Source organism: Coloeus monedula (assembly GCF_965178545.1).
Source record: "Coloeus monedula genome assembly, chromosome: 9".
Lineage (NCBI taxonomy): Eukaryota > Metazoa > Chordata > Aves > Passeriformes > Corvidae > Coloeus > Coloeus monedula.
In genome coordinates, this window is record NC_138789.1 from 6,107,875 (window position 1) to 6,134,698 (window position 26,824).

At 49.9% G+C, this 26,824-nt stretch overlaps 1 protein-coding gene across 2 annotated transcripts in view; it reads left to right on the forward strand.

The window, feature by feature from the left end:
- The window catches only part of PBX1 (PBX homeobox 1), a 128,130-nt gene that overhangs the window by 76,287 nt on the left and 25,019 nt on the right, over positions 1-26,824 (forward strand). For both annotated transcript variants that reach the window (XM_082287367.1, XM_082287368.1), the window contains exon 3: positions 26,020-26,264. In XM_082287367.1, the coding sequence (XP_082143493.1) occupies positions 26,020-26,264 (245 nt within the window). The remainder of the gene's footprint in view (positions 1-26,019; positions 26,265-26,824) is intronic.

Sequence of the window (26,824 nt, forward strand, 5' to 3'; positions counted from 1 at the left end):
GTTGAGCAGGCAGCTGCCCCTCCTGTGTCCCCATGTCCCTGTGGCTTGCATGGCACAGACACTGGGGTTTCCATGTCCCTCAACCAGAAGTGGAGAAGGTGATAGTGTCTTTCTCAATGATGAAGTCTCCCAGAGTGACTTCATGTGACACGAGGGGTGACCCTAGTGCTCCATGAAAGTTGCCCTCCCAAACACAGCAGTATGTTTCCTGTAGGATTGGGAAGGGAATCCAGCTCATGCTGTGGAGGGAAGATGTTTGTACAGACCCTTCCCCATCTAGGATTCTCTCAATGAGTTTGGCTCAAAATGACCCATGATCACCCAGAATGTTTTTCAGGTCCCCACCTAATTTTTGAAAGATATTTGAGGGATGAACAATGGAGACAGGCATCCTAAGCGTGTCGGAGTGCTGGTGGTTGGAGCAGCAGCACCAGGGGAGTGGCACAGGGGCTTCCAGACCCATCCAGGCACCCATGGGGCTGCAGACTGCCCTTCACTATGCTTCAGCCTCACCAGCCTCTCCATCTTACAGCTGCCTCCTGAAGCAGCTGGGTGTCCACAGCCACATCCCTGTGTGGGGTGAGCCCTTCCCTCCCCTGCGCCCAACCGGTCTGTGCCTGCTGCATCCCAAAGCGCCTGCCTTTGTCCTGGGAAGCAAGGGTCCCCTCCGGTTGCGTGCTCGCTCCGCTGACATTTAGCTTGCAACCGTGCATATGGATGAGGAGCAGGCGGGAGAGTGATGGGGGCCTGGCCCCTCGACCCCGCAGACACGAAGCTGCTGCTGCTGCTGCTGCTGCATGTGGCTCTGGGGCCTTTGGTTTTATTTCTGAATTTCCTCTTTGAAATGTTCCAACAATCCCGGTTCAGATTTGTCCGGGAAGGCAGGCTGGCTGGGTGGGGTGCTGCTGCTTCCCAAGGGCTTCCTCCAGGCAGCAGCTCTGTTCACACAAGGCGTTAGATGCAGCTGTAGTGTTCCCAGCAAAGCTCTGTTTTAAGCATGGAAAATCGAGTTCACCACACTGTTGAAGTCTTGTCTGAACCAGCTGCCGTGCAGTGTTGTGGGGTTTTGTGGTCTGGGCAATACTTGGGACCTCTGGAGCAGCATTATCCTGTCTCGTTGGTCCCAAATGGTGTCTCATGAGGTGCTAGTGTTGGGGACTGTGTGCTGGGGGGTTTCAGGGTGGCTCCTCCTGGGTGGTCTTGCTTTATTCCCCTCCTGTGCATACCCAGAATGTCTGAAGACATGGTCGTGCCCTACTTGTTTCCTTCCTGAGGGTGGATGGTACTCCTGGACACAACATTCCCTGCTGCTGCTCACAGCTGCCCTTGAAGGAGAGTCCAGCCTGGCTTTCAGGGGCAGGGTAGCTTCACATCCTGGAGCTGGGCTGTGGGCCCAGCAGCTTGGGAAGCTGCTGCCATGGCTGGGAATGCAGTCATCCATGGGAGGTGGGATGGTTGGGAAACCAAAGCATGGGACTGCTAAGTGGGGCAGGGTTTGAAGGCAGTGGTCTCTCTGAGAACCCACAGTAGGGCAGGGAGGTGAAGCGTGCCCTGGAGTGCCCTGTGACAGGCAGGCAGGTCTGCTCTGTGTGTGTGTGTGCCTGCTTGGCTTGTTCCTCACTCCCAGACATGAATTGCTGATGGAGTGGCCTCTCAGGCCAGCGCACCACTGCTCCCTCCCTGCATCCCTGCCCACCCCTTTGTCCCCCATCTGGCTCTGGCTCTCAGTGCCTTCCTCCCTGAGGTGACACTTCTCTCTCCTCCTGGGCAGGTCTCCCTTGCACAAAATGGCTCCCTCTGAGCTCCCCCCACTTCCCCTTCCTCTCCTTTCCCAAAACTTTCTTGCTCTGGGGTTCGCCACAGAGCTGTCCTCTGTCTCAGTTGTTCCCGGCTGTCAGAGGTTATATATATCTGCTCTGCTCATGCTCATCCTCTGTAACCATTTTCTGCTACAGAATCTTCTGGCTGCTCGTTGAAGCCTTAATCCGTAATGCAGCGATCAATGGGTGTGCGCCTTTACCACTCGGATGCTCATTTTTTAATCCCCACTGCCTCCTTCAATGTCATCCCTTCCCATTTTTCTTTATAGAATTTCAGGTCTACTGTACCTGCTGATTACTTAGCGGAGACCGCTGGACATCTCCCTTAATTAATTCCATCGATTTCTCAAATCCCACAAGGTTTGGGGTCCTTAGATTTCTGAAGCAGCTAAATGGAATGTCTAAATTCCGACATTTTCCCTCTATAAATTGTTTTGCCAGGGAGACGCTGGGAGGCAGCGCTCCGGCTTTATTTATTTGGAGGTGATGTTAGCCCCGGAGCCCGCCCTGTCCTTGCTGTGGGCGCTGAGGAGGGCATTGGGAGGGGGATACTGCTCACCCTCATCACTGGCTGTGTCCCCCATCCCCAGGGTGTTCTTGCAGAACCCCAGTCCTCTGCTGCCATGCATCCCAGCAGTAACATCCTTCCGGCAAAGGAGCAGGGTGGAACCAGCCTCGGGAAGGGAATAAAGCTCCTGGAAAGGGCCTATTAACCAGTTGGGCCCTCGCCGCATGCGGCTTGGGAAGACTCTGTTGCTATGCACAGGGAGCTTAATTTTATTATTACTCTCTGCTATTTAATGTCTGTCTCTCAGGCAGCTGGTGATGTTTTAATGAAGCTGGAATTGCGTAGTCTGTAGCGCTGGATAATCGTAAGCTGCCGAGTTAGAATCAAATTAATAATTCATGAAATTAAAGTGTATAATTAATTCGAACCGTGAAGATGAGGAGGGACCCAAGTCTTTGGCCTGAAAGGAGCACACACATGTCCGTGAAACGTGCCTGTGTTGGTCTGCAATGAGGGGCAGATGTGCCACCTCTCACCTCCCCAGCGCAGGTCCTTGGGCCATGCTGCCCTCCTGTCCTGTATGGCATTGGAGGCTCAGTTGTTGGTTTTATTTGGGAGCTTACACACGCACACACATTTTATTTTCAGGCTAAAATTTCTACACTAGCATTTGGTCCAAAAAGGGTGGTTGTTGCTGGCTGGGGAATGTCACTGGGTATGGCAACATCTCCCATCCTCTGGAGACAAGGAGAAGGATGTGCCTCTCCCATTCATTAGTGTGTCTGTGGTTGTATTTGTTTTCTCATCTGAACTGGGGTGAAACTACTGGAAATGGAGCAACCACTGGGTTGCGTTTTGAAAGGCTCCTGCAGCGAAAAGTCGTGGGGGGACTCTTTGGGCTTGAAAAGATGGAGAGGGTCAACTTGGTAGAGTTCACAGTTACCCACCAACATGGCAGGGATATCTCCCTTCGTGGTTTCCCAGTAATTTGTAGTGTAAAGAGCAGCAATGTGTGTTCCCAACACCTTAAGTAAAAGCCAAAGGGACTCACAGGGCCACCATGAAGGATGTAGGCTTGGAATTTTGGAATATACCAGTTACAAGCAGGTGGGGGAACTGGGCTTGAGCAGCACTGGAGGCTTTGGAAGCTTTTGACTCTGTGTCTAGTTGAATCCCAATGGCAACACTGTTGATGCATCTTGCAGGAGGTATTGACCCACCCAGTCTTCACATTCCTGCAAGTCTTTGCTGGCTCTGAGAAGAGGTTTCACAGCTTCACCCGTGCTGTCTGCTGGGGAGAGGGGCTCATTGCATCCTCATCCAATATGGGACAGTTTGTCATTGTCTTGGGAGCTATTTCTCTTGAGCCTCTCAGTGCACAGGGAAGGGGTTTCCTTGTGTGTGCAGGGCACCAAGTGAGATTGGAGGAAATTAGGATGTAAGACATGCAGAGGCTGAAGTGGAACTCCACTTGGGTCTGAAATGCCAGTCTTCCCATGAGTGTTGAGTTGTCCATGCACTGAAAACTTGATTATTCACCCAAGCTGAGATATAAAATATTTTGCAGCTTTGAAGGCTGCACCTTTAGCATCCATGGCCTGAGGAGAAACAGGACCAGCCAGGCTCTCCTGCCTCTACCATTAAATCATACAAGGTCATCGTTGCTTCTGTAGCAGAGCAATGTACTGCTCTCTTTCTGCCTGGCCAGAGCAGGCTTTGCCCATTCAGTTACAGCTTCCCAAATTGTGTTATTTTTGTGCAAGGCAAAATGTTGGCATTGTGGATTTGGGGCATGAATTTCTTGAAGACATTTGTGAGGCAATCTTTTATTCATATGAATTTAAATTTTTTTTTAAGCCAAAAATCTGGCTGCAGCAAGATGATGTGATTTGCTGTAAATGCCATGTCTGTGAAGGATCTCAAGCACAAAGCTGATAGAATATCTACTTAGAAAACTATTGAACGAAAGCAAAATTGCACTGAGAGGACAGCGTGAGTTCATTTTGGAGGTGTGAATCAGGAACTCTCCCCACTTTTTTAAGCTCGCTGCAAAATCCTTTTACCCCTGCTAGGCACACATTGTTCTTGCTCCAGGCACAGCCATCTCGAGCAGCATCCATGTCTAGGGACCTGCCTGGGTTGGGAAGGGGAGATTTGGTGCAGCATCGCTTTAGTTCGCTTAATCTTTCCTGCTCCGTTTGGCAGCTGGTGGCCCTGATGGTTGAGGAGCACCACATTTCTTCTTGAAAGGGGAGGAAAGCTGTGAATTCCCTTTTCTCCAACCCAGACAGGGACAGTAAAGTGTATTTCTGTCCAGACAGTTGATAGGCATTGACTGGTTCGTGGCTGTTCAGCACTCACTGGGTTTCAGTGGTAACACAGCAATCCTGCCCAGTGCAGAGTCAAAGCAGAGGTGGAGAAACCACTTCTTTTTTCTTTTCTTCGAGGCTCTTGTGCAGGCACGAAATTCAAAAGGTTGCTTTTATTTTGCAGTCAGAGGCAAATGTAACTCTTTAATGTTTCATTAAAGGAGGTTCTTCTGATCATTTCCAGGGCCTATTGCAACTGTTGGCTTTGGCAGTCCGGAATGGTTTTAGTTCCAGAGGAGGGACAATATTTCAGTATTGAAGGGGTTTTTAACACTCCCTGTCTAGGTTTCAGGAGCCTGGATGCACCAGCCATCCACCCTGTACTGTATGGTGGACGGGCAAGATACACAGGACCTTCATGCTCATTAATTGCATGCAATTAAACCCTGAAGCTTTTGCAGTACCTACTGAAATCAGGCAGTTGCTTTTGGACCATCATGGTTGTAATTCTGCTTTTGAAATCCCATTGGCATCTCCCTGCCTTAATGGAAATCCCAGGGTTTGGGGTGCTGGTAAGTGGTGCAGTTTGAGGACCAGGAGAGTATATTACATTTTTATGGATTTTCTCCAGTATTTTTCTAATAGCTTACAGAGTCAACCATGTGCCCTGGCCATGTGGGAGGAAGGCATGAAACCAAGTCAGGCCACCACAACTTGCTCCCCAAGCTTTTGTGTCAGTGTTCAAACACAAGCTGTAGCCTGTTTCACCTCTCTGTCTTGTGCTTTCTCCATTGTAGGAAGAAAGGGAAGGGCAGGATTTCCCCCTCCCTGTGAGCCTGGCTAAACATCAGCAAATGGTTCCGAGGTTGTACAGCACTGGGTAAATGCTGAGTGGTATTAATAATAACCTGCCCCTTTTTGCTAATGTGCTCCCCTTTGGAGTTCTGGTCTTCTGTTATTATTATTATTACTACTACTACTGCTGTAGCTGTTACAACACAGGATGCAGGGAAGCTGAGGTGTGGAGCTGGCTGCCTCCATCTCTCTGCCTCCATCCTGCTCAGTCATCTCCTGCCTGTGGAGTGGGTGGTTTATGTACCAAGCCCTGAGCGGCTCCTGCTCCCTGGAGGGTGTGAGGGAGCCCGGCGGCTCCCTGGCTTTGTGCCGGCTCATCCCCACCAGATGGGGATGGTGGGAGACCCTCTGCTCTTGGCTTAGAGCTGCTGCCTCCTCCTCTCAGATCTAGGCAGCTCTGCAAGGGGCAGGTGGGGAGGTAGAAGGTCGCAGGGGGAGTGGTGTGGGAGGGGTGCCTGGCAGAAAGGGTTACTGCCAAACACAAACAAAAACATGATGCAAATGAGCTGCTTGCAACAGGTAGCCTTAATCAGATGCTGTCAGATGAATTCAGCATCTCTCCGATTGTCGCCTGCACTAGCCTCCCGTTCGGAAGCCCTCATCTGCTCCAGATGTGGTTTAATTTACTGCGACTTGGCTAATTACTGTAATTAAGGATTAATTACTGTTAATTACTTTCACATAAACTCAACGCCAGTCAAAGAGCGGAGCCTTATGAAGCCTGCCACAGCAGCGAACACAACCACGGCAGCTTGGGTGGGCCCGCTGGGTCCTGGGGGCCATCCCAAGCCGGTGCCCACCACCCAGCCAGCCCCTGGACCTGGCCCTTGCCCCATGGATCACCCCCTGCCCGACCCTCCCGAGGCTGGCGGGCAGGCATGGCAGGGCTCCAGATGGCATCCAGCAAGCCAGCCACCGTTATTATCGTTAATAATTAGATCGAGCAGGGATTTACTGTGCAAACCCTGGTTAGGAAGGGGAGGCCAGCAGCGTCTCCGGCAGGCTCTGGAAAGATGCAACAGATGAATACTTTTCCCATCCTCAGCCCTTCCCAATGCTCCCACCTGCCGTGTCCTCCACCACCATGTCTCCAGCTGGGGGCCTTGCTGAAGTCCCTTAATATGTGAGAGATGCAAAACTATTATGCTTCCCCCAGCACCATGCAAGCAAAAGGTGCTTTAGCAAACAAGGGAAGAAATCAACCCTGTATCTGAGGAAACAGGAGCTGGGAAGACCTGTGGTGGCTGCAGGAAGGAGCGCCAAAATGATTCATGGACAGTGCAGTGTATAGCGTTCCCATGGGAAACAAGTGTCTGCTGGTAGTGCTGGGCCTGCCCTGCTTCCCTGGCTCACTTGTGAGGCTCCACATCTGTCGGCCTTATTAGTTTTAAAAGTTCTGGGGCTTTTTCTATCAAGCAGAGGGAGGAAAAGCCTTGGAAGGGGGAGGACATGAGGTGTGACGGTGGCAGCAAAGCCAGGAGTGGGCTGTGCCCCATCTTCACCCACTGCCTGCAGCCCCAGCCTGGTCTCATGGCCACGCATGTAATATGAAGGCAGGGAGAGAAAAATCGGCATGATTAGATGGGTATTGTTCTATTAAATCTCTGCCTGCTTGCTCTTGTGTCTCAGCATTTGAAGATGAAACATATTCATTTAGCTCCCAGGATGAATGGTTTTAATAAGGGGAGCAAGATGAGGTGGGGTAGTCCTGATGACTTCAGAGACCCATCAACTCTCCCCCTAAGGCCATTTCGGTGATGACATGGGCCACACGACCATTAATGCCGCAATCAGGACAAGTTTTCCGTGTCCATGTGAATCCTTCAGCTGGGAAGAGCGTGTTTTGGAGCCCTGGAGGAGATGTGTATCAGCAGTAATCAGATTGAGCCTGCAGGGAGGGCTGGCAGGGGGTGAAGCAGGGGCTCCCTGGATGCAATTCCTGGGGGTGGGCAAGGGGAAACAGAGATGCAGGTGGACCATGCAGGGGTTGCATTGCCAGCTAGTGTCTGCTGGATTTCCACCTTCCCAGCATCCTAGCGTTCTACTGCTGGATTTCCACCTTCCCAGCATCCTAGCATTCTACTGATGTCATCCTGGTTAGGGGCTGAGACCTTGCAGTGCTCATTAGTTATTTCAGCAGGACCCAGCACCTCCCTGTGCCATCACTCTCGGCCCCAACTGCTCCATTGCCGTCTGCCTTCAGGCTGGCTGTGGCCTGCTTAAGCCCCAAATCAAGATAATTCCCATTATTGGGAGCATCTCTGGGGGCAGGGCAAGGAACACCACGATACTGCTGGTGTCCGCGTGGCCCGGCCTCACCGGTTGGGAGCCAAGGGTGCGTGGGGGGAAGCACGCTCCGGTGAGCGAGACGGGGAAGCCAGCCGGCGCTCCGGCTGTCAGCTCCGCTCAGCCCGGCTGTCAGGCACAGGGATGCGGAGGCCCTCATTGCTTTAATTGACACTTTCCTCTGGCATCCCACTCTCGGCCGTCCCAGCCCCATCCTTGCTTTCAACTTCCTTCTCCTCCCCAGAAGGAAGCTGGGGTGTGGTCCAGCCCTCTTCCTTGCCCCCATGCCCCTGGAACCAAGGCTGGGGGAGAAGTGAGGAGACCAAGGGCTGGACCAGGGTGGGTTCAGGAGCATGGCCAGCATCCCTCGTGTGTCAGTTTTGTGCATGCTGATCTTGCCAAACATTTGAACATCCCCTGAGGATTTCCTTGCCCCTTTCCTTTACCAAGGCACTGCAGAAATGCCTTGTTGAAGCACTCCTGGGTAATTGCTGCCCGTGGAAGGACCAGAGCCTGACAAAGACCCATAGGGTCTCTGGTCATGCTTTGCTGTTTTGGAGATATCTCTGTGCACTCATCAGCAAGGAGGAACAAGGGCTGGTTGCTCTGTGGAGCATATTCTGGCTGTGCTGCAAGGCCCTGAGAAGCCCAAAGGAGGGGAGGAAAGATGGAGGTGGAGGAGCTGGTAGGATGGCTTCATCTTCCCCGGTCTGCGTCTCCTATGCAGGTCATGCCCCACAAATCAGGGTGTCCTGCTGAAGGCCAGGAGAGCTGGCCACTGTCTGGGCCAGGAGCAGGGCAGATGGCCATGAGGTGCTGGTGCTTTGGGCCTGGTATCCCTTTCTTGGAGGGGACAGCAGAGGCATCTTCTCTCTCCCAGTTGAACAGGAGCAGCACAACTCATGTTTCTTGTCCATCAGGAGTTGCAGGCGCAGCCTATGACTCTGCTTGAATAGGACAAAGGCTTCCTCTAGAAACCTGCCTCTTTAGAGGGAAGTACCTGTTTGGAAAATGCCATCTCAGAAGCTCCAGGTGCAATGGGTGCATTAGTTCTGGGAAAAATGAGGTGTACAATGCTTGAAACTAGTGCTTGGACCAACTGTGATGGCAGCCACTACTGTTAGGTGTGTGGCAATGAATCTTGTCCCATCCTTTTCCACAACTTGACCTTACTCTCTTCATCCAGTGCCCCACAACTTGCCTACCCCAGGCAGCAGACAGATTCCACAGCTGGTCCTTCTGTCGTATAGAGGCTTCAGAAAGCTTTGCTGGGATCCTGGTTGGTCCTGCAAGGACCAGCCCCAGCTCTTTGCCTGGGTCTGCTGGGAGCCTGCCATGCAAATAAAACATGTGCCCCTCTTCCCCGTTTGTCCTCGCTGGGGGGGTCTTGTGAATGGAGGTACTTCCAATCTTCCTTCCAGGGTGCCAGTGCAGGCAACAGGGAGAGATCTCCTGTGGTTGCTCTCTGTATTAGTTGGGAGCCCTTTGATGTCTGCCTTTGCAGCTTGGATTCTGCCAGGAGGCTCAGAGCAGCCTGTGTAATTAGCCCAGAAAAATGCTGCTTTCATGTGGGTCAGGGGACCCAAGCAGAGAACAGATTTCCAAGGGCTTTGTTCTGCTGCAGGGAAGTGTTGAGGCTTTGGTGGGTTTCGACAGAGCTCTTCTCGCCCTTCCCTTTTTCTCCTACTGTGGGGTGGAGCTCGGGGTTTTGGCAGGGAAAGCACACGTGGCAAGCTGCTGCTCCATGGGAGACAGGCCCTTTGGTGCTGGGCTGGGGTTTGGGTACATGCAGAAGCATCTTGTGCTTCAGCAAGGGATGAGCCAGAACTGTGCTCCAGCTGGCCCAGGGGAGGAGAAAAAACAACCCAGATATTGCAGGATTGCTTCCCGCAGCTTCGGTTTTCTTCCTTATTTGCCCTAAGAAGCATTGAGACAGGCACTGTGCTTCCAAGCCCTGGTGGTCCCTGCCTGCAGGCATTTCTACTGCGCCAGTGCAGGGGTGTAAATCAGAGGGGTGTAAATCAGAGCAAGGTGATCCCTTGCTGGCAGTTGGTTCGTGCTGTCGGTCACCTCTTGAGCCAGTTTTTGCCAGGGCTGGGTGGTGGTGGAGGATGGAAGCTCCATGTTTGCTGTCCTTCCGGGATGGGGAGAGCCACCGCAGCTGTGCTGTGACTCCGGACATCCTTTCTTGCCCCAGGAGTTTGCTAAAACACAGGAGACCCTTTATGGTTGCCTTGGCACAACAGGTTGCAGTTTTTCAGCCTCATCTTTTACCTGCCTTTCCCTCTGCGCTTAAATCAGCGTCAGCAGATCCATGGCAAACAGGCCATGGGCTTTCCTGTTGCTTTTGATGCAGGTAGGAATCACTGCCTCCAGCAAACCTTTTAGCCTCATGCATCGTCCTGGATTGCCGTGGATCAGACTAAGAAGCACCTTCCTGCATGTACTGCTGCCCTGGATGTGCCTTTGCCCCCTTCCTTCCTTTTTTTTTTTTTTTTTTTTTTTTTTTTGAGGGAGGCAGATGTGTTGCTTTTCACATCATTTATGGGATCTATCCAGGTTGCGGCAGGACCAGCAAAGAGGGGCCAGAGATGCTGGTAGCAAAGATGACGTCCTCCTGCCCTAGGAAGCGGATGCGTCAGCCAAGTGGTTTTCAGGATCCTGAGGACTTGGCTTGGGATCTGTATCAAGGTGATATCTTCCCCATGTGACAGGATCTCCCCACTCTTAAAGCAGCAAAGGGCACAGACGTACTGAACGCTGAGCAGTGAATGGATTTTACTGTCCCCCCCTGCATTTTCTCCCCTGGACTTAAAGCAGCCCCAACCCACCCCATCCAACAAACCGAGCACCGACAGGTAATTGCATTTCTCCTTAAACCAGGGCTGTGCCATCTGCTGTGGCCATGGGCAGAGGTCTTAACTTCTCCCAGTTATTTCTCATGTACCTCTTGCCTACAGACCTTGTGCTGTGTTCCTGCCTAGAAGGGAGCCGTGGAGCCTCCTCTTCTTGGGGCTGAGTTCTTTTAGCTTTTACTTGGGGATGAAGGGATGCAATGGAGCCCCCTGCACGTGGGGTCCCGGCACCATGCATGTGAACATATAAGGTATGGGTTATAGATGGGATTATGGTATTTAGATCATGTTAATGAGCATACAGGAGAGCAGGGGAAATGGATCATTTATGGTTACGATCTGGCTACTGTCAAAATGGGGTGTTACTTTGACAGTTGCTTTGTCTTTGCTCTCTGAGCAATATGAAGGTAGTTTCTTAGCAACAAAACTGTGTTCGCAAACAACACTGGTGAAAAACAACCCCCCAGAAAAAAAGGAGGCAGCCTCAAAAGCACTGCTCCTGTGTGTGTCCCCTGGCCACACAGCGTCCATTAATTAAGTGCAGGATGTCCTACTGGGCAGCAGGTGCTTGTCCATGGTCATGGTGTTGTGCCAGCACTGCCTTGGTCCCTGCTGGCCTGGGTTGCTGGGGTATGATCACTGTTCCTTTGCAGAAGGGTAAACTGAGGCAGCTTGGGACGAGTGTTACAGGGTGGTCTTTAGGTGACGTGGGAGGGTTTGAGCTTCTGCTGAGTGCTGCTTGCCACGTGGTAGCTGGCAGGTGCTGCCTCAGACCTTTCTTGGTCAAGGTCTTCTCCAGGGTCTTGTCCCTGCATCTCAGATGGATTCCAGAAGGAGGGTGGGAGGGAGCTGCCTGCAAGCCATTTTGGCAGTGGTTCTCCCATGCAATTTGGAGTGTCTCTCCTTTGAAGGAGGCGCTGGGTCTGGTGTCTGTGATGACAGTGGAGTCCATGAGAGCAAGCGGTTCCTCCAGCCAAGTATCTGCCAGCCTGTGTCGGGAGAACTTTTATCATTTCTGTCACAGACATCACAACTCTCTTGTCTTACCATACATCTTCCTAAATGTGACAGAATATTCAGCTGTTATTAATTGAATACTCTCTAATTTAACTGCTTAGCAGGACAGAGTGACTAGTTTGTCTCAGCACTGAGAGCTGCTGTCGGGCACTCAGAAGGTTTTCAGGTGTGGAGAAGTTACTTGGGGAGTGGAATGGGGCTTTTTTTAGTATTTCCCCCCCGCCACCTTGCATGGGACTGATCCTCATCTTGCCAGGAAGGGGCTCCAGCTTCTGCTGTGGCTCCTGGTCCTGGGGCACATGGCCAAGTGCAGGATGGAGATGATGAGGACATTGCTGCTTCTCCATCCCATCCTGGCATTGCCATCCAGGGTTAGAGAGGAAGGGACATCCTGGGAGTGTGGCCAGGAGCTGGTGATGTTCCTTGGTTGCCTAGGATGGAAGAGTGATTTGGACTGGCTCGTCCCAATCTCCATTCAGGTGGGTAATTCCTTTCTTTGTGGAGCTGCTGGAAGCAAAGCTCAGTCCTTCAGTGTTCTCCTTGATGGAGTCACATGCCCACTGTGGCCTAGCCATCCCCTCGGTCCCTGGCAGACCCCAGTTACGACTCCTTGTTTTTCTCCTTCTCCTTTGCATCCATATCCAGAAGTGCCAGAGATGTCCCATACGCAGACTGGATGTCATGTTAGGATTGCTGAGAAGCTGGGATCCTTTGAAGGACAGAGGAGGCAGCTCTCCCTGCTGTCGCCTGGGCAGCAGGCTGGTGGAGGACTGTCCCCTCCAGCCTCCCCAGGCCCGTGCCTGCTTGCACATGCATGTGTTCATCTCTTTGCTGCTCTCCCAGAAAGTTCAAAGCCAGAGTCAAGTTTATTGTTTCTATCTCGTTTATTTTAAGTATAGTTTTACACTTTATTATATGCTGTGACATCTTAAATGGAGCCTGTCACTCTATCTTGACTACTGCTAGGGGCTACAGCCACTTACTGTGTCAGGCTTTTCGGCAGCCCTGATTAACGATATCAAAACGAATGGATCCCAGCACAGGCACAAGCAAGAAAATCAAGGGGTGATTTGCATACTCAAATTGTGCAACACATCAAAAGGCTGCAGTCCATGCAGGTATTGCACTGACACAGCCCAGGGATGCACACTCCTGCTGTCCCTCATCCCTGTGTATGGGACCTGTATGTACTGGTAAGTGCTGTGCACACCTATGTCTATTTATTCAGTGTCTTCAGCCAAAAGGAAGAACCTTGTCCTTTTTTCCAGGAGTTCTTTCATCTCCCTGGACAATGTATCAGTTAGGATAGCTAAATGGAATAATATTTTTTTTTCTCGTTTGCCTGTTGGGATATGTTGCAGAATTATGCTTGCAAATGCTTTTTTTTTCCTGAAAGTAACATTTTGTTAGGTTAATTCATGCACTGGAGAAACAAACTTTCTGTTCTTCCAGTGCAATCTCCACTTACAAGTCAGGTTTTTGTAACCCTGTCATTGAAATGCGAGGTAGCCTACAGTAATTTGAATATTTCATTCTGCCGGCTGCTAATGCACTCTGCATTACAGATGGTACTTGCTCCATCCTTCTGGACTGGGTTCAATTATAAATGAAAGTAGGGAGCTGAGATTTGTCTTTTTGTCTGTGCTTAGTTGGAATAACACAATAAAGCTTGATGGGTAAGAATTCCTCAAGCTGCCTCTTCTTTGCCTGCAACGTCTCTGGTGTAGCTTTCTTCTCTGGACAGCGGATCCCGCTTGCCTTTCAAGTCGAGCTTGGAGTATTTGGGTTGGCAGTGGTGGGGTTTTTCACAAGGAATTTTTGGCTCAGATGTCCCCTTTTTGGAAGTGCTTAGTTCAGTCCTCTTTCTAGCTGTTTATTTACCAAGCTCTGCCTCCCGCTTTGCATCCCAGGCCAGGAGTGGTGGTAGGAGAAACCTGCTTAGGCTGGGGAAGAAGGGCTGTGCATGGCTTCTGTGGTGGTGGGGACACTGCTGGGGTGGTGGGGTCATCTTCCCTCCCAGTGTGTCCCTGTTGACAGGGTCAGCAACCTGGACTGCAGCCACAGAGAAGCAATGGGGATGCAGAGCAGCTCTCCTCCATCCCAGGGTTGCTGCCATGGACTCTTCCCAAAGGCCCTAGGAATAAAAAGGCCCCTAGAGATCCAAAGAAAACATTTACCTCTGCTTGGTGATTAACAAAAAGGGGGGTTGGAAGCCTTCAGCCCAGCTGCATGGGGGCTCTCTATTACATACAGATGCCTTTTGCAAGCTCCTTGGCCATCCAGGCCGGTAAAAGCAATATTGCTGAGGGAGTCGAAGGAGGTGAGGGCAGGGCTTTCAATTTGGTTTTACATTTACAAGGACCAGATGGCCTCACTGGAGATGATCTTTGATCTCGGACGCAGCCGGAGTTAGGCAAAGATTTTTTTTTTCCTCCCTTTTTAATCTCCTCGCTGGTTCTGGCAGGGCCTCTCTTGCAGGAGCAGGGGGAGCTGTGTGTCTGTCTGTCTGGCCTGTGGGGCTGAGTGTGAGCCCCCTGTGACCGTGGGAATGGGTGAGCTCGCTGGTGAAGCCCCTGAGTGTGGTTGTCCGAGGTGAAAGGCAGAGCTGGATCCTGTTACACCAGCGCCCCACAGCATGGAAATCTGCATCAACAGCCTCTTGTGTGGAATATAATTGAACACACACAGGCGCCTTGAAACAGAAATGCTACTAATTGATTATTTTTAATTTTTTTCTGGTGTCTTGCACCCTCCCAGCAGTGCGGACATGCGGGGGCTCTCTCTTCCTGTCTTGCCTTGCCTGTTTTGGGTTTCTTTCTTCCCCCTACATGTTTCGAATGGAACGGGAGCAAAGACAGCCGATCCTATTTCACAAGCGCTTGGACTTGCAGCACTCTCCCTCCTGTCCAAACAGATCATTTACAGAAGGGGCCTCTATTTAGAGAAGGAACTGAACGTTCCGAGCTGTTTTCTGGCCTTAAAACACTGCCGACCGGCTGTTGCCTCTCAAAGAGTCAGGCTTTGTCTAGCGCACGCAAGGACCGGGTTTGACACCAGGCTCAGCAGGTCAGTGTGGCGACCGCGAGGGACTGAGCATCGTGCAAAAAATGTGCTCCTTTGTTTGCTGCCATCATTGGATCGCAGCAGAGTTGGGTTCAGGATAGCATCTTATCCATGGGAGCTTGGTGGAGTGTCTAGGCTTGGGCAAACCTCACCTCTCTGTCACATTGTGGGTGAGACAAGCTTGGAAACCAAGTAAATGGAGGAGGAGCATTCTGATAGGTTTTGGTGGGATCTATGCATGGCATGGAAATACCCAGAATCATAGAATCACTTAGGTTGGAGAAGACATTTAAGGTCATAGAGTCCATCTGTTAACCCAACAGTGCTAACTCCACCACTAAACACAGCCCCTAAGAGTCACATCTACCTGTCTTCTAAATATCTCCAGGGATGGTGACTCCACCACTGACCTTGTGTGTAAGGGAAGTCTGCAAGGAGTTAAAAGGAACATGCAGTTCTGGAGAGTTGTGGTACTTAAAAACCATGCAGGGGTGACATGCACAGAGGCTCCAGGGAGGCTGGGTCTGGTCCTGTCATCTTGGTGTCACCTGTAACACTGAAAGTAGGTGCCTGAAATTGTCCAGTGGTGAATATGTTGCATTTAAATGGACGCAACAGGAGTTGGGGTGGGATTTCTGATACCTGTGGTTATGGTTGCTTCTTGTGCTTTGCACTTGACCTATCCTCATAGGTGCATAACTTATTTTCAGATTTTTTGTGGAGAGGGCTTTGAATTGCCTCCTACCATGGCCGGGAAAAAGTGCATGTGTGGAGGGATGGTTTCTAATGCTTCTGGAAGAGGAGACCCTGTCTGCCTGGACTATGGCTGAACCTCAGAGGAGACTATGACCCATGGTAGCACTTCTGATCCACTCGTACTCAGCAATGGTTGCCATCTCCCCTTGGCCAGGGCAGTAGGTTTCCTGCTGCAAAACCCATCCCTGCAGTTTTATCCTGGGTGGAGAATCCTTGCTTAATAGTTGTTTCTCCCTTCTCCTTTGTTTCCCTCTTGTTTTCATGCACCAGAAAATAAGAGGATATTCTGCTCCTGCAGCCACCTTCTTTGGGCACTGGAGAATGCGGCTGTCTTCAAGTGAGCAGAGGAGTGACGAGGGCCACACTCAGCTCTTGGGATGCATCAGAAGGTTGCTGCTGGAAATGGGAAGGTGGTTCTGGGCAGAGAGCATGCCTATAAGTGGGAGGTGGGGAGGTCCCTTGGCAGTGGAGGGATAGGATGTGGTCACAGGGCCCTCCACAGTGGGAGCAGTTCCCTGTTTGTCCCCAGCTTTTCTAAAGATGTCTGTTGTGGTTCTGTGCTGCCCACTTTGGGAGAGAGAAAGGGAGGGAAGAGTGTTTTCCCTGCAATGGCTTGGCTCAAAGATCTGGAAAGTCTCTCCTATATTGCACAAAATCCTGAATCTAGCCCATGGCAAGGCCATCAACTTGGCAGCAGAGTGGCAGCATTCTCAGAAGTGTAATGGGCAGCGTGTACCTTCAGAGTATTTAGCAAACCTGAGATTTGAGTGGGACATTGCCATCTGATGAGCTCCAAGCCAGCTTTCCTTGGATGGAGTCTCATGGGTCATCTTTTTTGAAGGATGGCAGCAGAAGGGGATCTGAAATGCAGCTTTTCCACCTGGGCTTTTGCCAGTTTTTTCACTTACGACTGTCATGCCCCAGCCACTGTGTGCATCAAGCAGCCTTTTGCAGACAGTATGTTCAGGGGAGATGACCTTTGGAGAGGGGAGCAGGCTGGAAAGGCAGCTTTCTTCTGGGGGAAAACCTCTCTTTGTTTGTTCTCCGATTTCAGGGCTCAGCCTGGGGCAATTGAAGTGGGACCCTTGTCCTCAGAGGAGCTCTGGAGGCCCCAGCTTCTCATTAACAGATTCAGCTCATTCAAAGAACCCATTTATTCTCAGCAAGGAGAATTCATATGCAAAGCACTGAGCTGATCCCAGCCTAACTCCCTGTTCAGAGGAGGGGGTTTTATGGCTGGACCTGACCTGGGAGCAATCCCGTCCTTTGTTTGCTGATTTGTTCCTGCAGGGCTTAGACAGCCCCAAGTCCAAGCCATGCTTCAGGCTGGTATGCGGCTCCAGGCGGGAGGAGCGCCAGGTCCCCCTCATTTCCTGGAGAGAGGATGATGGCTTATTCTGACCCTCACTGATCATTTGTTCTCTTGGTGCTGCAGTGGGGAACTTGGGTCCATCTCCCGAACTCCACCAGGAAAAGATGAAGTCCTGGCACAGGCTATTTTGGAGGGACTGAAGCTTTTCTCCATGGTTTATGCTACTCCCCTGAGCCAGGCCAGCCTGTGGTCAGTCAGTTGGGTCACATCTTCTGCTCAGATCTGGCCCAGCAGCAGAGCAGTGCTGAATCTCAGTCTGCTTTCCTTCTAACTCCTGTCACTGCTGCTCTGAGCAGCTGGAGGTTGGTCCTGGCCCTGGTGGGGTAGAGGAGGCTGGGTGCCATGCACCATCTCTCCCTTATGGTGTGGTCAGTGCAGCTGGAGAGTTTGAGATGTGCCCAGGCTGTGACTGGAGCCTGCTAATCCTGCCCTGCTTAAGAAAAAACTGATTTGTGAGATAAGAGGGTGGGATTGCTTCAGCATCGCTTCTCAGCATCAGCCTGCTTCCTGGCCAGACCATGAGCCTAGCCTTGGAATTTGTGAGGTGCTCAGTGGGATGGTGAGGGGACCTGTGTATGGCCAAAATTCATCCATGCTCTTCCAAGGACAGAATGTGCCAGTAAGACAGTGTTGAGCTCTCTGAGCCCAGAGTTTGACTCTGGGGTGATGGGTTGTTTGCAGTGTTGGTGGGGGAAGCTGATGTGCTTAATTAGGTGGAGTTGTGAGAGTTTTGTGCTTTGTGGGACATGGCAGAGGCAGGCTTGAGGCTGCTGTGAGTGGGAGGGGAAGAGATGGTTTGTCCACTGGTGGGGTGCTAGGGTCTGGTTGCCTTGTCTTTAATGTGTGGAAGCACTTCCAGCCTGCTTTCTGCTGCTAAACGTTCTGCTCAACAATTCGCATGTGGTGCAAGAGGTGCTATCTGTCCCTGAATATCAGCTTTGAAAATTCCAGCTGGGAGTCGCGGTGCCAAAGCCCACCAGCCTGCAGCAAAGCATCCATGAGGAAACATGGATTTTGGCATCAGGACTGTAAAGAGAAAAACAGAAGATATTTAAATTTGAACCACAGTGTTTCAGTTGACCATAGCAATAACTGGGCATGCGTGGCCAGTGTCAGAAGTTTCCATACCAGGCTCAGTTACCAGCCATGAGCTAAACTGGTCAGCAGGAGCAGGATAGAGGGAAGGACTGGAGAGATGAGCTCATCTGTGTTCGTTCAGCTTCCCCATGGAGTCACATTTCGCGGAGAATCTGGTTTTCAGTAATCACGGCAACACTGTGCTCTTTTTTTTTCAGCTATTTGAGATCATTGTCCAGTTTGGGGGGGATATTTTTTCCACAGAATATGGCAGTAATAATTTTCCAGATCTTTTGATCGTTTTGCTGCCAGATCCTCACTCACTATGGCAGCTCATTTGGCATTTGGGTTAGGAGAAAACTGGTGCAGACTCTTTGCCAGTACTATGTAATAAGTGTCTCTCTTCGGCAGCTTCTGTGGCACATCCAAGCTGCATCCTCGTGAAGTGATGGAGAGCTGCTTCTGGGAGCTGAGAAACTTTTTGGCATGTGATAAATTCCCTTCTCCTGTTTTCTACACCCCAAAGTTAAGGTTTGAGGGAAATGCAGCCTTTTTTTTTTTTAATTTGTGTTGGATTCATCAAATAATTTGGACACTTCCACCCCAGAAAATGGGAAGTTATTATTTTTCAAAGTTATCTTTTTAAAGCAGTTTAATTCGTTTGAAATTGACCCAAATTTTTATTTAAACAAGAAAGAGAGAGAGAGAGGGAGAGAGGAAATTGATAAAATGAAGTGGGAGGCGATTTCATTTTTGATTCGGGAAGCATTTTTGATTGATCTGAATTTGAGTTGTGATGCAAGTTTCCAAACTGGTGATGGGTAGGAGGGATCTGGGGGAAGTGCTGCTGACCTGAGCATTTGATGCTTCTGTTGTTGGTCATGGCCTTGGTTGGGTCTCCAGTTGGGCTTGTTGGCCATGGCTGGAGCTGACCTCTAGGGCTACATGGACCATTACTCTGAACTGATGTGACTTGTTGCTCCTCTCTCTGTGGGAGTATCTTAACACAGTCTTATGGACTACAGGAATGTTTCTCCACCTTTACAAGCATCTCTCTGCTTTGTTTCCAAAGAGCCCTGAAGGACACTCCTGGGTTGGGGGAGGAGGTGGATTTACAATGATCCAGGGTGTCTTTGCAGTGCTTATGGGTACAAGCCTCTCTCTTGATTTGTTGCTGGGATTTTTGGTTTGTTTTATGGCTTTAGACAGTGAAAATTGGTGGCAGAAATGGCCCACTGGTTTCACACAGTTCCTCCTTTTGCTGGGAAATAAATAAAAAAGTAGATGTACAAAAAGCCATTTTGCCAGCTGAATTTTTCCATGCTTCATCTCATGGCAGCCTGTTTTGGAAAATCTGAGCAAAAATCTGTTCATCCATTTGTAAGTTTTGGAAAGGTTGAAGTGAGGAGGGGAACTTTAATGTCAATTGTAAGAAAAAACCATGAACTTCTCTCAATTGCTGCTCCCTGGAAGGGCGTGTGTCTGTGTATTTAGAAATTCCAGCTTCTGTTTATGTTGGAAATAGGTAATTGCATTTTGATGTTGATTTTCTCAGTGGCTTTGCGTAAACATAGTGAATATATTCAACCAAGGTTTAAAACTCCTGTGATTACTTGACGCTGAAGTGCTCCACCTTTGTTAGGAAGACTGTGTTTCCCATTTAAGGTGGATACTGTGTGCTTTGCCAAGAAGGCATTTCTGTTGCGTCATGTGGACCTTCGACCTTGCAGTGTGAAGACCCAGCCAGGGGTGCTGTAGTAACCTCCACAAAGCTCTGAGAGTTTGTTTCTTCTGAGCATTGGATATTGAAGGCAACTTTGTGTTTGAAGAGAGGACTGTGAGGGTGCTGAGGCCCTGGCAGATTGCCCAGAGAAGCTGTGGCTGCTCCATCCCTGGAAGTGTTCAAGGCTGGGTTGGACATGGCCAATAGTGGATAGTGGAAGGTGTCCCTGCCCATAGCAGGGGGTTGGAATGAGGTATCTTAAAGATCTCTTCCAACCTAAACCATTCCAGGATTCTGTGGTAAGATCCAAGACACTGGATTTTCCTTGTTGTGTTTCAGAAGAAAGTAGGCTGCAAATACACTGGGATAGGAGAAAACCCAAGAGTTTAGGTAAGTGCATGTAGTCTGGGGACTTATCTGCGCAGAGAAAGTCTGGGAAGAGCAATGCAAGCCTATGGCATCATGGATCAGCCAAGGAAGCAAAACCCAGTTCTCCTGACTTGGTTTGCAACTACACATACAAGTATGAGGAAGATGGAGTCCCTGAATGTGTAATTGTCTATCATGGTATACTGCAGTAGTAGGGAGGAGAGGAGAGATCCAGCAGGCAGGAATTGTGCAGCAAGATTGATTTATTTAATTATTTTACAAACTCTATTATAGATTTTTTCTTCATAGTCTAATTGGTCAAGGGATCAGCCACCCCTTGGGGTGATTGGCTAAAATCCTAAAACATCCATTGTCAAAATATTTTTCTACTGTACCATAAACAAGGCTTTGCAAGGCTGCAGTTGTTTCATAGCTTGTAGAACTCTACTAATCTCTTCCATGAGAGAGAAAAATATCTCACGGGACTGGAAAGAAGCAAGAGAAATTCTTGCTAGCAGCATATTTGTATCCACAATTGTCCTCAAACATGAGGCATGTGGGAGTATTCTTGTCCCAAGCTCAGTGCTTTTGATCCTCAACCTTCACAAATGTAGTCTCAGGCTCCAGGGAATATTGAGATAGGCTTAAAATAAGGTGATTAGTTACTGGTTTTGTTAGGAGGGGCATTTGCTGGCATTGCACTGTCCCTGTGTTTGTTGGCTGTTGTTTAGACCTGGAGCTGTAAAAAAATACGTTCAAAGAAAACAACGTTTTCCAGTGAGCTTGTGTGACTCCTGAAGCTGGGTCTCCCCAGGCAAATGTTGCCAATCCTAAATCGCAAGAGGCTGGAAGAGAGCTGATGTCCAGGTGTGTTTCAAAGCCAAGCTGTACACTGCATGGGTGTGTGGAGGAGTTTTGGGGTTCCCAGGGAGAAACTGCCATGTCGTTTCTTTACCACCCTCATGGGCAGCCTGTCCCAGGAAAGGATTTGAGCTACACTTTGGTGTCTGGGTTGGGTGTTGTTGGGGAAGATGAGTGCCTTGGTGGGGAAGGAGGCATCTCACCCACTTAAGGCCATGCGAGAGGACAGAGCGAGCAGCCAGAAGTGCTCCGCCAGTGGTGGACATCTCTGGTTTCTCCATGAGAAAGTCACACCAAAGGCCCCCTTACAGCCTGACAGAGGAATTGTCTGTCTGCCTCTCCTGAAACTCCATTGTTGGGTGGGTTGTTCCCCCCTCCCAGTACATCTTAGGCACAGTGGAGGCAGGAAAGAAAACCCTTCTAAAAATCACAACGTAATTACTCCCATCTGCTCCAGCACTGCTTCCCATTTCTGCCTGCCAGGATGCTTGTCTCCAATGTTAAGTAGCACATTATTTTAGATAAGTTGCAATCATTTACTTGAAATCTCCTTCTCCTTTAAACTGTCCCCCTGGAAAGGCAATTTAACAAGTTGGGAATAGGCAGAAAAAACCATGAAAAAACCCATCCAGAAGCAGCCAAGCTTGGGCAGGAGGGCGAGCGCTCCTCCTGAACTCATTAAAACCACCCAGCAGGTTTCTTTGTAGGGTGGGTTTGTTTAAATGCCCAGCCACTGGGTCCAGCGCTTGGCTGGTAGTGTCAGCAAATGGGGCTGCAGAGGAACTGCCAGCTCATGTCATCAGAGGAGATCTTAACCAGGCAGTCACAGAAATTCCACAGGACCGCACTTCTGACTGCTGAAGTCAGCAGAGAAAGAGCCGCGCTGGCTCTGGGGGACCCATTCCTTCATTGGCACAACCTGGGTTGGCGTCGTGTCTTACTGCCACACCCTGTATCCTCTTGTGAGGGGGTATATCCCATGCTGGGAGTCTGGCTTGGACAGCCCCCTGCTTCCCACATCTCCTCAGCTTGAGGACACTGACCACGGTAGGATAAATTGCCCTTTCTAGAAGAAAGATGGAGCTTGAAGGTCCTTTGCTGTTGTCACTGCTGAGCCACAGTCTCCTGCTAAGCTTCTGCCATCACCCCCAGCATACCTGATTGCCTTCGTGGTGTAGTTCTGTCTGTGTTGCCTGCACACCTCTAGTTTGGAGGAAAGAGTTGCTAAGTGGAAGTATTTTGGCATGGCCTTGGAGAAGAGTTGTGACTGTGTGCTCAGCCCCTATGCTTTTCAGATTCTTTTGGAAAAATGCTTGCAGGAAAATGGAGTAAATAAGGTGGGGATGGTGGTGTGGAACACCAGAGGAGTCTGGTACCCTCCTTTGTGGATTTCTTAGGAATCTTCACAGCCCCAGGCCATCCCTAGAATGGTGTCTGTTCCAAAGGTGTCTGGCAAGGGCGCTTTCTCCCACCCTGTGCCCCCCACACTGGATATACTTCAGATTTCATGACCTGAGGGGACACCAGGCACAGGTGCCAAGGTGTGGGGACATGTGGGGTGCACATCTCACATGAGCGTGGAGCTGGCTGCTTTGCAGGTGCTCCTTGGAGATGTTGGTGGGAAGCATCTTGGAGCATCTGGAAGCTTTGGTGGCTCAATGCACTTTCCATCCTGTGTCCCTGAATCACAGGGCAAGCAGGCAGAAGGAGCTGAGGAGCTGTTTTTGGCTTTGTCTTCTCACCTGCTTCTCTGAGGTCAGTACTGGCACCACTTCCCATGTCCTGCACTGCAGCCGCACCACGGAGCCAGCCCAGGCCTGGGATGTGTCCATGTCGTCTGAACCGTGTGGCTGTGATCCCTTCCTCAGGAGGGAGAAGAAGCAAGTATGCGAGCTGGGAGGCATTTTCCAGCTGCTGGAATGGGTCTCTGTGACCCTGGTGGCAACTAGGACTGGACTGCAGGCTGGTGGCTCCATGATCCCAGCTGCCGCCACTGCTGCCATCGGAGATGGTGAGACCCTGTGACAGCTGCACGTGTCGGAGCTGCTCCGTGACCAGCTGGGCGGTGCAAGCGGAGACAGGGCACGTGCCTTGACTTTGCTTTTAAAATGAACCCGTATATAGATGATGGCTTTAAAAAAATCTTTTTTGTTTTGTTTTGTTTTTTGGCGTGTGTATATATTTACATACAAAAACGCGTTTTGGTCAGCAGGGGACCAAGGCGAGGGCTGAGCACCATCTAGTGGCAGGCGCCACGGCTCCAGAGGCTGCCGAGCCAGCAGGAAAGCAGCCAAGGACAGAAAGTCTTGCGGGAATTTTCCTCCCCCCAGCTGCCAGTCGCTATCTTTCTTTTTCTTCTTCCTTTTTCCCCCATCTTTAATCAAGAGCAGCAAATGGGGGTCCTGGGGATGCCTGGATGCCTACATGCCTGTAGCCCCTTGGACCACTGAGGATCATTTTGCTTCGTTTATTCTGTTCTAATTTGGTGGGAGAGCAGGGTTCTTTTGCCATCGGCTGCCCAGGCACTACAGGTTGGGTGCTGTCTGTTCCAGCTCATCCCAAACCCCCCAGCCAGCAGAGCCTCGTCCCATCACGGGGCAGTTTGGAGGGTCGGAGCTGCCAAGGAGCCCAACATCCCAGGCATGCTGGCAGGAGGTGTGTTGGAGCTGGGTCCAGCACTGGGAAGATAATAAAGGAGCTTTGAAATAATCATTTTGTCTTCTCCTCAGCTGAGCACAACCTTTCAGGGATAAATCAGCAGCATCAGTCCTTCTTAGACACATTGGCCTTTCCATTTATTTACTCCCATGCCTTATTCTGAGTGAACAGCCAAGCCCAGGCTGGCTCTGCACAGTCCCTGGCTGGGCAGTGGGAGACACATCCCTCCATCAGATGCTGGGAATGCACCCACCCAGCGGGTGCTGGTCTGTGCGTGTGGCAGGGGAATAAAGCTCCTGGGAATATACAGCACTTTTCATCAGGAAGCAGTTCTCTAAACATAAACTAATTAATCACTCGTGCTTACCTGTCAGGTCAATGATTCCTGAGATTTTTAATCTAAAAATATTTCCCTTTTGAAATCCAGATGTGCCTGTTTTGGCAACTCTGCTTTTGATTTGTTTATTTGAGGTGTTTTTTAATATTTTTTTTTTTAACCTGTGTTGCTTTCCTTTTGTATTTGGGCTTTTGATGTGCTTTATTTGACTGATTTTTTTTTTTTTTTTTTTTTTGTAGTGGAAGAATAGAAATTTATTCTCTTTATTTTCATGGCAAGTCTCTCTCCCTGCTGCAGCCTATCAGCTTTCCTCTTCTCTTTTTAAGGAATTTGGCTACTTTTGCCTCATATTTCATATGACCATAGACCCCAAACCAATTTTGTGATGAAATCTGTCCTCTCCCCTTGTATCTATTTATCGTGGCTGGGTGCCACGGGAAGCCTCCTGTGGTGGGAGACGATGCTGGTCCTATCTCCTGAGGGCTCAGCTTCAAATTTGGCACTCTGCCCTCATTCCTCCATATATAAATGATCCTCCCTAGTGTGGAATTACTTATTGTTAGTTCCAGTTTTACTGGTTTTGGGCTTTTTTCTGCCCACCTTCCCGCCTTTGTTGACGGTGCATATTTTCATCACAAAATTATCAATAAATGCATGAATGAATAAATGATCCAAATGTATGAATAAAATAAAATGAATGAATGAAATGTCCTGAAAATAGTAATTTCAGTAGGTTTTGAGGCTTTTTAAAAAAGCTCTTTTTAGTCTTAACCGAACCTCTCAACAGGGTCTTTTACTTCACTTTTATACTGATAATAGCTGTATCTTTAACTTACTGCAGAGTGGGGAAGACCATACTTGCTGGTTGCTGGGATTTTTTAGCTGCTCTGATTTTATTTCTTGTTGCAAACTGATCTTCCACTGCTTTTTTATTTTAAGTGACAGGAATAATCACTTGCTCTTGTTTGTGCTGCGGATTGGGGTGGGGGTCAAATTCATCTCAGATGTCAGTGGGGACAACTTTATCAAAATCCACGTAGCATTTCCCAGCTCTGGATGTGCAAGGAGCGTGTGCCCAGAGCTCCTGTACCAAATGAGATGGGGAAATACAATTGTTTTCCCTTAGGAAATGCCTTTTTTATTCACTCATCAAGGATTTATTTTATGTCATTTATTATGCAGCTGCGCATGTGTGCATGTGGAAGTTTGACGTTATCGGTCCATGTTTGAACACAGACCATGGCGGGAGCACATAGGGCACCTCCATTTTTCACGCATGGGACATCCCAAGCAGTTGGGATGCTCCCATGTTGTTTTTCCAGGAAAGCCCTCACAGGAGAACTTCTACTTGGAGTGGTTATTTAAGCAGGGAGCACAAAGATGGGAGGAAGATTCTCTTTTTGAAAAATCACTCTGGGAGGATTAATTTATTGTTGCTCCTTTTCTCAGCATGGTTTAGACATCAGTGGAACGACTGGATTCTTAAAGAAAAGGCATTTTTTCCAATAATAAAATTTATTTCATACATTTTTTTGCATGTGTTGCCAGTGTGTGGCTTAAAGCATGGACTTCAAGCCCTCTCCCTTGTCCGTATTTCAAGATGTGGAAACCAAGGCACAGTTGCCCTGGGCTCTGTGTGTCTTTCTCTGCCATCTGGGGTTGATGTAAATGACATGTTGGGTGACATGAGAGGACCCCTGAGCAAGATGAGATCAGGGCTAGAGACTTCCAACTTCCCATCTCATGCTTGAGTTGGGATATGGTCCCTATCGCTTCCGGCAGCAAGAATGGGTACATTTATTGGGATTTTTTCGTTGCTGCTGCTAGGAGTTTTGCTGCTTGTTTGAGCAGAAAGTGTGGCTTTCTGGGTTAGTTGTGTGGTGAGCTCGCTGCCAGTTCTGCCGTACTTCTGTCCTGTGGGAAGGAGGGGAAGAGGTAGGGAGAGGAGCAGGGAGCTGGAGTGCCCCTGGAAGCCAAGTAACTGCACTTGGTGATGAGTACTTGGAGCATCAGGATGCAGACTGCCTGTTGGGGGACCTGTTGGGAAGGAAGAAAACCCCTGCTGATGGGGTCAGTCCAACTTGGGATGAGCTTCCCTGAGTTAAGCCCTGGCTGTGACTCAGGCTTTCCTCTGCCCGTTGTGTCTCCTGCAGTGCTGAGCATCCGGGGGGCGCAGGAGGAGGAGCCCACGGACCCCCAGCTGATGAGGTTAGACAACATGCTGCTGGCCGAGGGGGTGGCAGGCCCTGAAAAAGGAGGGGGCTCGGCCGCTGCTGCTGCCGCCGCTGCCGCATCCGGAGGAGCTGGCTCCGACAACTCGGTGGAGCACTCTGACTACAGAGCCAAACTCTCCCAGATCCGACAGATCTACCACACGGAGCTGGAGAAGTACGAGCAGGTAACAGGCTCCTTCGTGGCAGAGGGATGGTGCTCGTGGTGTGGTGGGAGCAGCAGCCAGAGGGGGAGAGCTGCCGCTCCGTGCGGCATGGTGGCGTGGATCTGCACAGCCTGGATCACTGCTGACATCTATTGTTAGGAGTGTGTGGGCAAATGCGACTGGGTATTGGAGCGATAACATGCTCTTTTAGGGTTGAGAGGGTTGGGGGTTTATGCTGGGATGTGACGTGAGAATAGGCTCAGCATGAATTGCCCCTTGGATTTTCACTTTCCACTCCTTCCTTGATATCTTGCCCAAAATTGGCCCTATGAAGGAGGAGGCCTCTCTGATGTGCTGGCCTCAGTGATGATAGCTTTCCAAGCAAGACTTGAATCATAATCTTCCTTGAATGTATTTTCTGCTTGAAAAGCTCTTTTTCCAGGAAAAAAAAAATCTTTTTCCTTGCAGTAAATTGCTCTTAAAAGAGAAAAACTACTTGGGTCGTAAACACAGCTGTTGGTAACACTGACAATTCCTTGAAGAGCTTTGCAGGTCAACACTCAAAACCAGTTCCTTTCAAG